General features: G+C 32.5%; 1 protein-coding gene across 2 annotated transcripts; it reads left to right on the top strand.

Annotated features, from left to right (window-relative positions):
- Positions 1–1,014: 1,014 nt before the first annotated feature.
- On the top strand, positions 1,015–12,554 carry LOC123662624 (nucleosome assembly protein 1-like 1). Of its 2 annotated transcripts, none has more exons than XM_045597439.1 (9): positions 1,015–1,117; positions 1,476–1,584; positions 4,313–4,520; positions 4,820–4,974; positions 5,305–5,435; positions 6,207–6,367; positions 7,153–7,341; positions 7,932–8,054; positions 10,775–12,554. In XM_045597439.1, the coding sequence occupies exons 2-9, from the start codon at positions 1,484–1,486 to the stop codon at positions 10,883–10,885; spliced, it is 1,179 nt and encodes a 392-aa protein (XP_045453395.1). In that variant the 5' UTR covers positions 1,015–1,117; positions 1,476–1,483; the 3' UTR covers positions 10,886–12,554. The 2 variants fall into 2 exon arrangements, with proteins under 2 accessions (XP_045453395.1, XP_045453396.1); XM_045597440.1 differs by lacking the exon at positions 10,775–12,554 and adding an exon at positions 9,226–10,581.
- Positions 12,555–14,646: the final 2,092 nt, after the last annotated feature.

Below are 14,646 nucleotides of genomic sequence, written 5' to 3'. Positions count from 1 at the left end.
GCATATTCAAACATTGTACATAGTATGCAATGCATCGTTTTAGCTTGCCTCCAAAACATACAAAACAGGTCTAACTCGCTTTTATGCCTTTAATGGGCATGTCAATCTTCTCGCTGACGATGATTTTCTAAAGTGATGATGAATGCAGTGTGACGATATATGCATGTAAATTTTAGTTTTGTTTTAGAAATTTCTGAATTTCGGCGTTTCGCAGGTTTCGTCGAGTCTTCACTTCGAAGATTCCGCAATGCTTGAAGACAAAGTCTTTGAGCAATGCGTCCTGCCTATGTTAACATACGGAGCCGAGATGTGGACACTGACGAAGGGACTGGTCTACAAGCTTAAAGTCGCTCAACGTGCAATGGAACGGGCTATGCTTGGGGTTTCTCTCAAAGATAGGATTAGAAATGAGACTATTCGTGTAAGAATGAAGTAGTTAAAGAAGGGATAATATATTACAAGATGAATTAACAAATAATCATGCATATACTAATAGTATACGTACATAATATATTACATACATACATACATACATACATACATACATACATACATACATGCATACATACATACCTATATACACACATATAGATTATGTATAAATTTAAGTATATATTTGTGTAAGCAAACGTACGATAGTCATGAGTAAAACAGTTAAAATTATCTATCGTGTCCTATTTTTTTCCATTTTGAAAAGTAGAATTTAATATTAAGTACAAAAACAAAAAGCTTTAGGATGGTTTTGATAATGTGGCAAAGTACTTGTGCCGTGTTCGAGGTAACTTTTTAACATTTTGTGTGCTCAAATGTGACGTGTAATTGATTAAAAAATATAAATTATATGATATTTTAAAAACAGCTTATTATATAGTTATTTCACGTCATATGTAATACAATTTTAAATGTTCGAAAAGATAAATTAAAGAATATAATGCTACAAAAACATTTTCACGTTAATAAAACCTTTTTTTAAACTAGCAATTTAACTTCCGGAAACGTAACTATAGTAATGCCATACAACGATACCGTTCATCACTATCATTCGCCGATCGCTCATCATTCCTGACTGAATCACAAACCGCCATCTTTCTTTTCTCCTAAGTTTGTCGGCTGGAAGGTAAGTCGTTATTTTACAGATTTTTCTTTATTTAAGTGTTTGTGCCTATAGTTGCATATTAATATCAACATTTAGTACTAGTAGATACATAATGTATAAAATTTCAAGCGTCAGCTATGGATATATACATGTAACGTCTAGGCGACCATGTGGTCGGCAACCGACAGAAAAGGGAAGAACTGCGCATTATGTTTTATAAAAAAATCTTGAAGTATGATATATTTGTAATATTTTCTATCTATAATATATTTTAAATAACCTATTTAATATCTTAACTATTAAATTATATCGTATTATCGTGTTAGCTGATGGACAACGTGGCGCGAAGACATCAATTAAGTGAATTGAATTTTTTTAGATATAATTATGGGTTCCGTTGAACGTGCTGGTGATGCGACTTCCGAGCTTGAGTCTGGAGAAGAGGAGGAAATTGCCGGCGGTGAATTAGCAGCACACTTACTGAAAAGGTATGGGCATGATCAACCAATCTAATCAACTGGCTTAAAAATAGATTTTATACACATGGAATCAGTGAAAGATGGTTAACACGTGTTTTGTGTACAAATTGCTAACGACTAACAAATTTTGAGAATTAATATACACCTTGATTCATCAACTGTAGTAAAATAAAGCCCAAGATGGCTTTCCCCTAATAATTCTACCTTAAATCAATCTGTTTTCTTAATTTTTTAAGTTTCTTCGATTGAAAAAGTGTTCGTTTGATAATTTATTAAGAGTAGAAAATTTTACCATAAATAAATGAGGATGGATTCTCATGAAGTTGCGATTGTGAATCATGGTGATTCATTCTTGGTCTATGAAATTGTGTTCCCGTGTAAGGACCACGAGGGTTAATTAAACCTAGTTATCGTTGATATATAACTACGTTTTCATAACATTGTATAATTTTTTATTTTTGTGCATAACACACGTAACCAAAAACGTTAAGAATAGAGGATATTTTCAGTATATTTTTTTTTCTTTGTTTTTTTTTTATAATTCCGAAATAAAAAATTTATTACTCCTTTTTATAAGTCCTTAAATAAAAATAAATAATTATCAATTTACTATTAAAAATTAAATATAATTAGAACACATTGTTAACAAAAATATGAGTAGTTAAAATATTCATTGGCTAAAAAAAAACATTTTATAGTTTAAAATAAACCTGCTCAAACCACTAGGAATGACTAAACCTTTTCTTTTAAATTGTATTTTATGGAACACGTGATTTTGTCTAAAAAGTTTTTATTTCAAGATAAAATTGATGACAAAAAACTACTCATTTATCATTTAAAAAAAATACGGAAATAATTACTTGGCATGACTAAATTTTTAAAATCAATCAATAAATATAGGTAATCGATGAAGTACTATGAAGAAATAGTACTTAACCTTTTCGAATGTATGATTATAATTTTAAAATGAACACTACAAGGTATAAAAACGTCTCGACGCCTGAATTGGGTGTAAAAAGTAATGATCGACTGAGATTACGGGTCATTGAACCAATGAGTCATTTAATGCTCTACTTGGTAGGCAACAGCTCGCACGTATCCGAATGCCTTGATATTCGTTTGAAGTGCATTTACTACCACGAAGATATTGAGTCCTAAATTTTCTAGAACAGCTTATTATCTGTCAGTTATATACTTTAGTTGCTATATTCCTATATACCTGACAGTCTTACTCTATAACGCTAAGAATACCCCTAAATTTACGATTAATTTAATTCTACGTCTAAGATTTAAGTACGTAGATAGTTCGAAAAGAAATCATTTTGAAAAATGTCCAAATCATGTCATTCGAAATAAATGATAGTTCAGAATTTAAATAACTAAAATTTAAAAAATATCTACATATTGTAAGGTAATATTTATGAAAAATGAAAACATTATTTGAAATGGACACAAAATAAAAGTCTAGTCTGTTTGTAATATTAAAATAACCGCTTTTTTTTACTAGCAGATAACTGATGTAGTTAGTTACTTCGGCTACTCTTATTTTAGAAATTTATTTATTTTATAACTGCGAATTGAACAAAAACTTCTTTGTTAAATACCGCGCGAACGAAGTCGCGGGCACAACTAGTGTTCATATAAATTTGCAGTTCGTATGTATCTCAGTAAATCAGAATAACTGAAAAAAAGCAAAGTTCAAGGTACAAAGGGAACAGATGGCAAGCGGACGGAACATCGCCAGGTGCGATCCCTAAATGTGAAACGATATCGAATATTGTATTGAAGATTGCTTAATTTTATTAGTCGTATTTAATGTAATTAAAACAAAAATGTTGCTACCAAATACAATAACAGCGCAAGATTTATCAGAACAAAATTTTTAACAATGTTGTGATAAAACTACTAGGGACTTTTTTTATAAAATTGCTGTAAACTGCAATCTTTGAGTCGTAACGGCGAATATAATAAAAGTCGATAAAACTTACGCTGCTCGGAGATAAGAAACAATCGGAGCATAAAACGCATCACAATGTAAAAGATGAGAAACTATAAATATTTTATTTTTTATTAATTAAAACAAATATGGTCTTGCTTTACCAAAAAAAAAAAAAAAAAATATTCCTAAAAATCTAGAACCATTAAAAAACCGGTTCGCATGTTTTTGCAGTTGTGTTGTCTCAGAACATCATTGTAAAATGTAATGATACGACGAAAATACTACCTATAATTGCGTAATTACCTCCCGTTACGAAACTGGAACATGCAATAAATTAAACTGTGTATTAACTAGCTTAATTTACGCTACTATTTCATTTTTATAGATTTCACCAGACATTTATATAGCATTTAAGAAGTCTTTGTGTTATTTAATTATTTATATATCTTTATTCGGGTCATTGTAATTTAAACTTAAACGTAATTTTTTAAATACATTAACAATTTTTTTTTAAATCGGACTTGTAGATATCCAAAAACGTGTTCAAACTCTAGCTACATTAAATCTGTACTAATATTATAAAGATGCAAGTTTGTTTATTTTAATGCGCGAATTGGAAAAATTATTATATTGGATGGTTCATATACCAAGGTAGGCTATTAGGCTATTAAATATTTTAGTAAGTTTTTTCTTCGAATTAACGCGGTCGAAACTGTGTGGAACAGCTAGATAGCATATATTTTGCACTCTTTCTAAATGTACAACATAATAGCTAATTAAATTTAATTTGTCCAATAGTGGGCTCACCAGAAATGAGATGTTAGCAGCTATTAGCAACCGCATACACGCCGAAGCGATGGCATCTTTACCCCCAAACGTTCGTCGGCGGATTCGCGCTTTAAGATCTCTGCAAAAAGAATTTGTAGATATTGAGGCGAAATTCTACTCTGAAGTCCACGCCCTTGAGTGCAAGTACGAGAAACTGTACAAGCCGCTGTTCGAGAAGGTATATTTTCTACTTAATAATAAAAATAGTTTTAGTACATACTTTTAAATAGATGTCTTTTTTAGTCTATTCTAAAACCAATAAGCTTTCAAGTCAAGAATTTAACTATGCAAGGAGTGAAGTAGTACTACGCTACGAACTACATTGTGACTACTCATTTTGTTATAAATATATATCACATGGAACAATGACAAAAATTTTAATAATTGTTTCAACTGTATTTTACACAATACATATTAAGTTGTTTAGTTTATACTTCTAGTGATGAGTATTGCAGTCTAATAAGTAATAATTTTCAGCGGGCTCAAATTGTAAATGGTGCATACGAGCCAACAGACAATGAGTGTCTAAACCCTTGGCGTGATGAAAATGAAGAGGAGGAATTAGCCCGTAGTGTTCAGAACACTGCCATCGCCGATAGTGACGAGAAAAAAGAAGAAAACAAACCAGCTGAGTTAGTATTTGACTTTAAAAATATTTATAATATTTATTAATGCCTATAGTGTGTAAAAAGATATGTGAATGGTATAAAATTGGGTAAGCAAGAAGTGACAAATGAGATATTGAGGTTTGATAGAAGTGAATGAAAGTGCTCATGACAGGGGGAATGACATTGATGGAATTTGCAATAAAGCAAATAATTTAATATGATGACACATTACACCACTTTCTGAAAAAATCATGAGTGATTTCTCAACATGCATCACCAACTGAGGCTTTATTGTCTTATTTAAGAAAGTTATTTACTTGTGTGGACAAGTTTTAAGTAGTTTATTATTTCCAGACCACCCATGGATCCAAATGTAAAGGGTATCCCAGACTTCTGGTATACCATATTCAAAAATGTCTCCATGCTTTGTGAAATGATGCAAGAACACGATGAACCTATTATCAAATGCCTTCAGGATATTAAAGGTATGTTTACATATTAATTCTTTAATTTTCATTTTATTTTTATAACTAACGGTAGTCATTAACATACAAATACATATCTGTACTATGTTATTTGTTCCAAACAAAACATTTAAATTTTTTTTAACATTAACAATATATTTAGTAACATATAGTGTATTTCATTCATTGTTTAGGTTGTACAGATAGATTTTTGATATTATAATTGTTTTGAGATTTTGAGTTAAACTCGATATTATTTTATGCATTCCTTTGATTTCATTATTTGGAGTTGATTGTAGCAATCAAAATAATGTCATCTTAGTGTTTTTGTTGCATACCCTGTATCTCTTCCCGTGAGTGTCGTGAGTGTCGTGAGAGGCGACAAAAGGGGTAACACAGTTCCACTACCACCTTAGTACTTATAAAGCCGATCGATAAGGCGTAGCAATCCAACTGCTTGCTTAGAAATGCACAGGCCGAAGACGGGCAGTAGCGTCTTCGGTGCGACAAAGCAAGCTCTTCAGTCACCAACCCGCCTGCCAAGTGTTGTGACTATGGGCAACACACATGAGTTCACGCCATTTCTGGCGCGAACTTGTGGAGGCCTATGTCCACCTGTGGACTGCAATAGGCTGAAATGATAATGATGATGAATGTTTTTCTTACTACTATGAATTTTAATAGTATTACGATAAAAATTAAGATTATTGAATAAAATATGCTTAAAATAATAATATAGACAATTTTTTAAATAAGAATATAGATTTTTTTTTAATAAAATATTTTTCACAGTGCAAATGCATGAAGATCCTATTGGCTTTACACTCGAGTTCCACTTTGCACCCAATGATTACTTCACGGACACCATTCTCACCAAGGAATACTCTATGAAGTGTAAACCTGATGAAGAAAGTCCCTTGGAATTTGAAGGACCTGAAATATATTCATGCAAGGTAAATAAAAGATATAAATTGACATTGTACCAAGTTATTGATTCTTGAGTATAATAAAATAAGTGTACACAAGCATGCCTGTGATTTCAATTTTAATTTCTAAATGGTGTAGAAAAAACTAACATTTCTGTCTTTAAATTTTACTTACTTTACCATTAGACCAATTTATGTATTACTTGATACCATTTAATCTTGTAAATTTTATGTTTGAATGAGTATGTCTTAGAAGGGAATTTTTATTATCAGTAGTCTTTAGTTGTGATTTCTTTTTTTTTTATAATTATATCTTAAATATAAAATTCTCGTGTCACAATGTTAGTTACCATGCTCCTCTGAAACGGCTGGACCGATTTTTATGAAATTTGTGTGCATATCGGGTAGGTCTGCCTATATATATATAATTTTTCATACCCCTAAGTTAAAACAACGTTTGCGGGGTCAGCTAGTCTTAAATAAAAACTTCGAAAGTATCAGAAGAAATTATTGCTTTTACAGTGCAAAGATAATTAGAATTTTAAACAAAGCATAACATCCAAGCATAATGCATCCATAAAAAGTTTATAAAAATAGAATTTACAAGTTTATACAAATAGAATTTACTTGTCAGCACAGTGTTTATTATTCTTTTTAATACATATTTCCATAAATTATTGTGTTGAGTTAAGCCTATAGTTGCAATGTATTATGAAAATTTACTGTAATGTTAATTTTTATTTAATAAATTGTAACTGTACACTACTGTTCCCTTTCTATGAAATAAAAAAAGCCATTTTTTTTTTGTTTAGGGTTGTGAAATTAACTGGAAGAAAGGCAAGAATGTAACAGTGAAGACAATAAAGAAGAAACAGAAGCACAAGTCCCGAGGCTCGGTCCGTACTGTCACTAAGTCGGTGCAAGCTGACTCTTTCTTCAACTTTTTCTCACCACCATTGATGCCCGATGACCCCAACTCGACCTTAGCTGCAGACACACAGGTATGTTTATTAATGTACAATTTTTTTTTTATATGACTAGGTCAGCAAACAAGTTTACGGCACACCTGACAGTAAGCGATTTCCGTAGCTTATACACGCGTGCCACACCAGAAGCGTCGTAAGCGCTTTGTCGATCCTACCTTCGACTATTTAATATATATTAAATTTACACATAAAAATAAACGAATGGAGGATTACACCTCGAGACCATCAGAGATTAAGCGGTTGGGGTTTGGGCTGTAGACTGAGAAATCGGCAGACTAAACTAAAAATAATAATAATGTTTAATATAATATAAGAAATACAAATAAATATAAAATACAAAAAAAAATAATCCTAAACAAATTATACTATGGTACCATCACAATCATAAGTATTTTCGCTACAATATATTAACTTTAAGTTCCAAATAACAAAAAAAGCAATAATCAGTTTCCAGGTGTAATATGAAATTTATATTTATATATGATCTCTCATTCTCCTAGCTAGGTAGCTGAGCTATCTGTATTACGGATTATTGTAAATTAAGCTGAGTCGGGTTTATTATAATTATTATTATTGTAAAAGTAGCAATAATGTTGGTGTTCCAGGCGCTCCTAACGGCGGACTTCGAGGTGGGCCACTACATCCGCGAGCGCGTGGTGTCGCGCGCCGTGCTGCTGTACACGGGCGAGGGGCTGGACGAGGACGACGACGACGACTACGAGGAGGAGGTGGGTCGCACTGTCTTATGAGCACAGGGTAACAAATGTACTACGTCCCTCGTGAAAACTACATGGTTACTCTATCAACTAATGTCCAATGTAAATTAAGTGTCACGTGACGAGTATAGTTCGGTAACTTGTTACATATGTTCAATGGTCAGATTATGAATCTCATGCCGTGTATACTCCGTTTACTTGGAACGTGTGTTCAGTGGTTAGATCTCAGAATTTTTCATACCGAGTATGCTTTGGTCAGGTTACTTGGAATGTACATTTAGTGATGTCAAAATTTTGTACTATATAAAATTTATGATACTGTAATTTTGTGTGCCAGAGCGTCACACGGTTGACATTTTTACAAAATTTTTGTGTGCATCTTAAGTCTTATTTATAAAATTGGAGTAGAGATCTCATAATAAAATAATTTATACTTTTTATTAAAGAAAATACTCTGCATCTCAGCCTAGCTTAAAGATGTTTTTAATATCAAATTAGTCGCTAATTTTTTATTGTATTATATTGTTAAATTTGTGCTGAAACCGAATTTTGGGTTTCTGTAGCAGTCGTTTTGTAAGTTCTATTTTTATATTAAACGTTTTTTATCCTGTGTATTATACTCAAGACGTGTGTAGTGTACAGCAAGTTTGTTATCTAAAAAACTGTATCTGATTACATTTATAAAATAAACTTGCTTTACGATAAAATTAGTTTTAAATTATTTTTACACAACTGGCCTCTTATGCATGCACCGAAATATGTAAATTCTACAGCCATCTGATAGCCACAAGCTTTATTTTGCGCATGGTAGACTTAGTAGTGCCTTAACTAGACCACACTTCACAACAATCAGACGAAGGTAGAGTATAGTCATTTTCCTTCTAAATCTATAAAGTGGCACAACCTTGGACACTAAAAACAATAAATTTAGATAAAATGCGTAGTCTGTAACTTTTACTTTTAAAGATGTCAGTAACACTCATCTGAGTAGCTTCATGTTACAAATGGTAATATAGTTATTAAATTTGTTTCGAATTATGATAATGAAATGTACATAATAATTGAACTTGGTTGAGCTACATTTAAACATACAGTTTTATTTATGTAATTGTACACACGAAATACTATATCTCCCGTCTGGTTGGATTGTCGGCTCGACCAAAAGCGGTATATTTGTTTTCAGGAGGATTCGTACTCTGAGGAAGACTCTGGTACTGAGGAGATTTCTGACGCAGAAGATTGATGCGACACCAGCCCTTAGCATTTATTTAGCGTCACTTGTAGCCACTAAGGGGGTCCGCCTGTAAACAATCCAACTCGTTTGTCAAACATTACGGTTTCGTAGAAAACGAACTAATAAATTTGATCTTTTCTCGCGTGCCAACCGTCGTATAATAAATTTTGTTTGTCTTCTCAAATGTATTCACGCTCAAATACATCAAGATAATCTGGCAAACGCACCAAACTTAGCCGCATATTTTGAAACATTTGTGACAGAAACTAAGTTTGTTAACTAATTTGAACTAAGTTTGATAAACTGTTAGATCGTATACCCGGCCCTAAAGCAGAGCTCGAATCGACCGCTATCGTCACTGATTGGTTTTATTCGAGCTTTGACTCATGTGCACATTCGAGTGGCTTCGCCTTCGCGATCATATCTATCTCATATCATAAACTTATACCGTACCAAATACCTAAATTGAACTCGCAGGGCGACCAGTTCACACTCACGGGCTGCGTCAGGAAATCTCTGGGATTCTTGTATTTGAATGTTTCATGCCAATATGTCCAGTGAATTAAATTCTAGTCGTTTCCCACACGCAGCCCGGTCCTTTGGATATTCATATATAAATTGTTAGTATTTGAGCGCTAGACTTCTATTAAGATAACTTCTCGCATTTTTGTTACGTTTATGCATGGTTTATCCTTAGAGTAGATAAATATGTTTTAGACGCGAGTTTTTGTGTAAATGAGCTCAAAGAGCGCTATATTTTGTCTAGGAGCGAGAAGTGTAATGGTGCCTTAATTGCAATGCATGATAAAGGTTACATGTTTACGAATGCCTATATTGCATTTCTAGAATAATTATACAATTCTCGTTTTTTATTTATTATACATTAATATTGTTGTAATAGCGTGTATTTTTGTTTACGAATTGTACGTATTCGTTTGTGTACTTTTAAATTTCATGTGATATTATATCTTCTAAGGCTATTCGATGTTTCCTACTAAATGAAATTTAAGTCGTCATTCCATGCGTAGCGTTCATATCGGTGCAACTATCAGAATCTCTCTAGTGCCAAACTGCATTTTAATCATCACTAGAACAAAAACTGTGATCTTTCTCTCGGAGATGTATTAATGACTAAACAATAGATAGGTCAGAATATAGATGTATATTTTTTATTGATGTAACTTTTGTATCAATGAGCATTATGAGTAACGTAATAGCAGCTCGAGCTAGTTTTTACTTATGGTTATGGCTTTTATGTTTTTGGCATGATGTCGGACCGATGACATTAAAATTGTAAGCTTTTTATCGACTTGTTTTATTTTTACACCTTATCTGTCTTGCATGAGTGTCGATGGCGAGCGACGAAGATGGCTGGAGAGTTTACGTTCTAGGTACCAATCGAATCGTTATTTTCGTTCAAAATCTCGCCCAGATTACAAGCGGAGGTGAGAGATAGTAGCGGGTTGCCTAAATGTCTCACTGTTTGTAAATATATCAGGAGGACGACGAGGAATGTTCGACGGAAGAGAGTGAAGACGAGGCGGTCCCTAAGCGGCGCGGCAAGCGGCCGACCAAAGACGACACGCCGGCCGAGTGCAAGCAACAGTAGCGCCCAGGGTGAAGACTTGGGGCCGTCCATTAATCATGTGAAACACCTGGCTATCTTGTCTGCCTAGACATTTGTATCACGATTAAATTTCCAAAACGTAATCAAATTATACCTGTATTAAATATGTGAAAATTTTAATTTTGCATAAAAAGACGAGGGGTTAGAGGGTCAAAAAGTTGATTAAAACATCACGTGATTAATGGGACGACCCTTGCCAGAACCTTGACACTAACGTACGTCTCGCCACGTCGAAGAACGTTCATCGGTCGCTAAATCTGTTCGTAGAGGTCGCTGCCAGCCATGGTCATTATCTGTAAAACGTCGGCCTGACTATCAGAGTTCGACTCAAGAAATACAGTGGGGTAAAAAGTATTTGGACACCGAATCTTTTAATAAAAAAAAGGAATATTTATGAAATAACTTTATTGAAGGACGAACTAAAGATGTAAACAAATTGTCGTCTTTTAATTAGTGTCGTCGTTACATATGAATACTTTGTTCTTTTCGAAATCATTCTCATATTTTAAAACGATGAAAAATAAAATATCGTAATGTATTAGTTTTTTTTTTTTTTTTGTTTTTAGTTAAATATAATGAGAAGAATCTGTAATAGTTTATTTCGATAGATTAATCTATCATTAAAAGACTATGTACGAATACTTTTTAGTCACTGTATACGAAACTTTCCGGTGTCGCCCGGTGCGTATTTTTTTAGGATAATTTATTTTAATCAATAAAAAATGGATATACTGAGCGTCTTTTATTTGAATTAATAAAAGCATTGAAGGCTTATTTTTTTGCAATAGTGTTGAAACGGTTTTTACATTTTACCATCTGTGCAAAGGAGCTCGAATCCTGATAATGAGGCCGATTATATCTAAAGATACGTCTATTAGATAAAATTTTAAATTAAACTACAAGTTAAATTACAATTTTATCTTAAAAATGGCAGATATAATCGAAAAATGACCTATAAAAATGTTTGGGCCGTCAATGAATTTGTCAAATCAAATTATGAATTCGTCTATTGTCGATCATTGCCTATCCTCCCTGGAACCGCATCTTGGTGCTATATCTATATAATGTACTGACGGGAGTTGGTCAAACATTTTGAGTTTCACTAAATAATTTTGCGACGTTTTGAGGCGTTTTCTCTGTCTCCGTCCTGTCATGTTATTTCCCAATCGATAAATTGTATCCAGTTTCTATAAGATTACCATTTAAATATAAGAAATTTAAACATTCCTGATTAATATTGAGTTACAGTTCTATCATTAAATCTTTCCGCCTTTTGATCGAGTTCACGGGACAAGAGCTACTAATTGAATTACTGACAGTATTTACTCCTAATGTTATTTTTTCTATAACGAACATTAGTTTTAAATAATATTAGCGAGACAATTGTGATGTTATTAAATGAATTTGCTGTAAAGTATGTAAACAGCTGTAACGTTTAACTGTCTCTAAGACTGTACACTAGGTAGTTATAAATAATAATCAATTTTAAGCCGAAATATTTGTAACACTGCATAGAAACCAGTGAGCACAATAAGGTAAAAAACATATTATGATTGAAAACCAGAATTATAAAGCGTTGAGTTATTATCGCCTACACAAGCTACTAAGATGTTTGTACACATTTTTTAAAATAAATTTAGTTTAAAAATTAGTTTTTTTTTTATTCACATTTCCTAACCATTTTTATTTGAAAGAACAAGAAAACTTACAAAATAATTTTGAATAGTAATATATTAGTCAAAGTGAATGTTCATGTATAAATATATAGGTGACACCCCTCGCAACGTAAGATTAGATGAGATTTGACTCGCCCCCCCCCCCCCCTTAAATATCTCCCGTATTTTATGAATGCCCCTTTAGGTAAGTATCACTTTGAACTTCCAAATTATAACTGACGCAGGCACCACAAGCGAATATTCTTCAATTCCAGATTGACAGATGTCGAACACGATTTTTACTTATACTAGAAAGTTGACAAACAATTTTTTTTTTAATTTAAAATAATCACTCACGGGCTCTAAAATACACAAACATTTTATTTAAAACATGCATTATAATTATGCTTAACTATAAGCGATTTATTACTAAAACTACAGATCGACTGTCTTGTGACTGCGTAGTCCAACGCTGATTGAGTTTTTCTGTTACAAATCTTAACTTGCTTGGTTTTTCTTTGCGCTCTAGGCGTATATTGTCCTTATAACTTTATATATATATATATATCTATATATAACTAAGGCTATATATGATTATAATCAATTACGTTCAGGCCATTTTCCATCCAAAAAGTTTGCCTTTTTAATGAAAAAAGCTGAATGCTGCCCTACTGTGACACATGCGGCTTGCTAGACGATGTACACCACATAGTTAAATACGAAACGGAGAGAAATCATTGATAAAACGGTTTGGTATAAATAAATTTGATATGGGTACATTTTTATCTGTGTTAACAGGACCTTTGTCTGATGCAGCAAATTTATTAGTTACTTGTTCTAAAAAGCCCTACACTTACCTTCTTTAATTAGTACTATGGTTAAAATTGCCAGGCAGAAAAGTTTTTTGGTTTTTATTTCGATAATTTTACCTACGGATCAAATATTTGTTTCTTCTGGATGTATCATTTTGCTTCAAACACCATTATCAAATACTGGGGCTTAGTTAATTTTACATGGTTTATGAAACAAATTTGTTGTCGCTATGTAATTTTTACCTGTTTGTGATTTTGATTCAAATTTAACTGACACTATTTCTTAAAATATTGAGAAAATTAATAATCTTTAAATATCAGCTTACAAAGCTTTCAAACTGCATTTAAAATCCGTTAGAATCGAGTAACAATGACTAATAGGCGATTTTTGATGATTTAAAAAAAAAAACTGAAATGCTCTAGTGTAAAGTTGCCAACATGTCGCTTAGTAATTATTGCCTTTCAAGCGTCGATATGGTCTTACATCATCAATGATTCTTTCTCCATTTCTTAGACATGGTGGGAATTAGGGTATGATGGGGCTAACATGTCTGTGTAGACAAAAGTCCCTAAAAAAGAAAAGAATAAAAAAGTAGCTTTTTTTTTATTTGCACCTGTTAGCAAGTTTTCCAGTAAGACAGGTACTACAGGCGTAAGGCGCTCATTAGATACTATTGTCACGTTTTTTAAATTTTAACGGTTGTTAGTTTTTGAGTTTATTCATCCGTTACAAACAAACAAAAAATTAAAAATTTCCACTTTAAAATATTAGTATAGTATTCGACCACAATTGGTTTTTTGGCCGTAAACGAAATTTCAGTCAGTCCTTATTTTTTAGGTATTGATTGATCATTTTCTGCTTGAACAAACATACACAATACGAAAGATTACGAAAATAATACACATGTTTTTCAGGATCAATTTTATTTTATAAGTAACAACGTTTTTTATCACGATTTGTCTTTTTGTTACACAACTGTCAGATCTGAGGTTTACTTAGTACATTATCATCCTTTAAATAGTAAAATAATAGAAATTTGATTTAATTAAAAACTTTATGACATTATCAAGGAAGTAGAAGTACTGTACCAGCTTATGAGAATACATGATGATAGGTATATGTATTGTAATACCTCTGGTAATCCAAGTGAAAAATATTACACCGCTAGGTCCCGCCTAGACTTTTTTTTATACAAATAGGTCGGCAAACAAGCGTACGGCTCCCTTGATGGTAAGTGGTTAGCGTAGCTCATAGACGCCTGCAACACCAGAACCA

This window comes from Melitaea cinxia, chromosome 19 (genome assembly GCF_905220565.1).
Source record: "Melitaea cinxia chromosome 19, ilMelCinx1.1, whole genome shotgun sequence".
Classification (NCBI taxonomy): Eukaryota; Metazoa; Arthropoda; class Insecta; order Lepidoptera; family Nymphalidae; genus Melitaea; species Melitaea cinxia.
The sequence above is the reverse complement of the archived record's forward strand: the minus strand, read 5'-3'. Positions and strand labels throughout refer to the sequence as shown.

Excerpts from the sequence above, each read along its gene's own strand:
- LOC123662624 (XM_045597439.1), top strand. The coding sequence starts at position 1,484 with ATGGGTTCCGTTGAACGTGCTGGTGATGCGACTTCCGAGCTTGAGTCT. Across the intron at positions 1,585-4,312 it reads GCAGCACACTTACTGAAAAG|TGGGCTCACCAGAAATGAGA; the intron begins GTATGGGCATGA and ends TTTGTCCAATAG. Across the intron at positions 4,975-5,304 it reads GAAGAAAACAAACCAGCTGA|ACCACCCATGGATCCAAATG; the intron begins GTTAGTATTTGA and ends TATTATTTCCAG.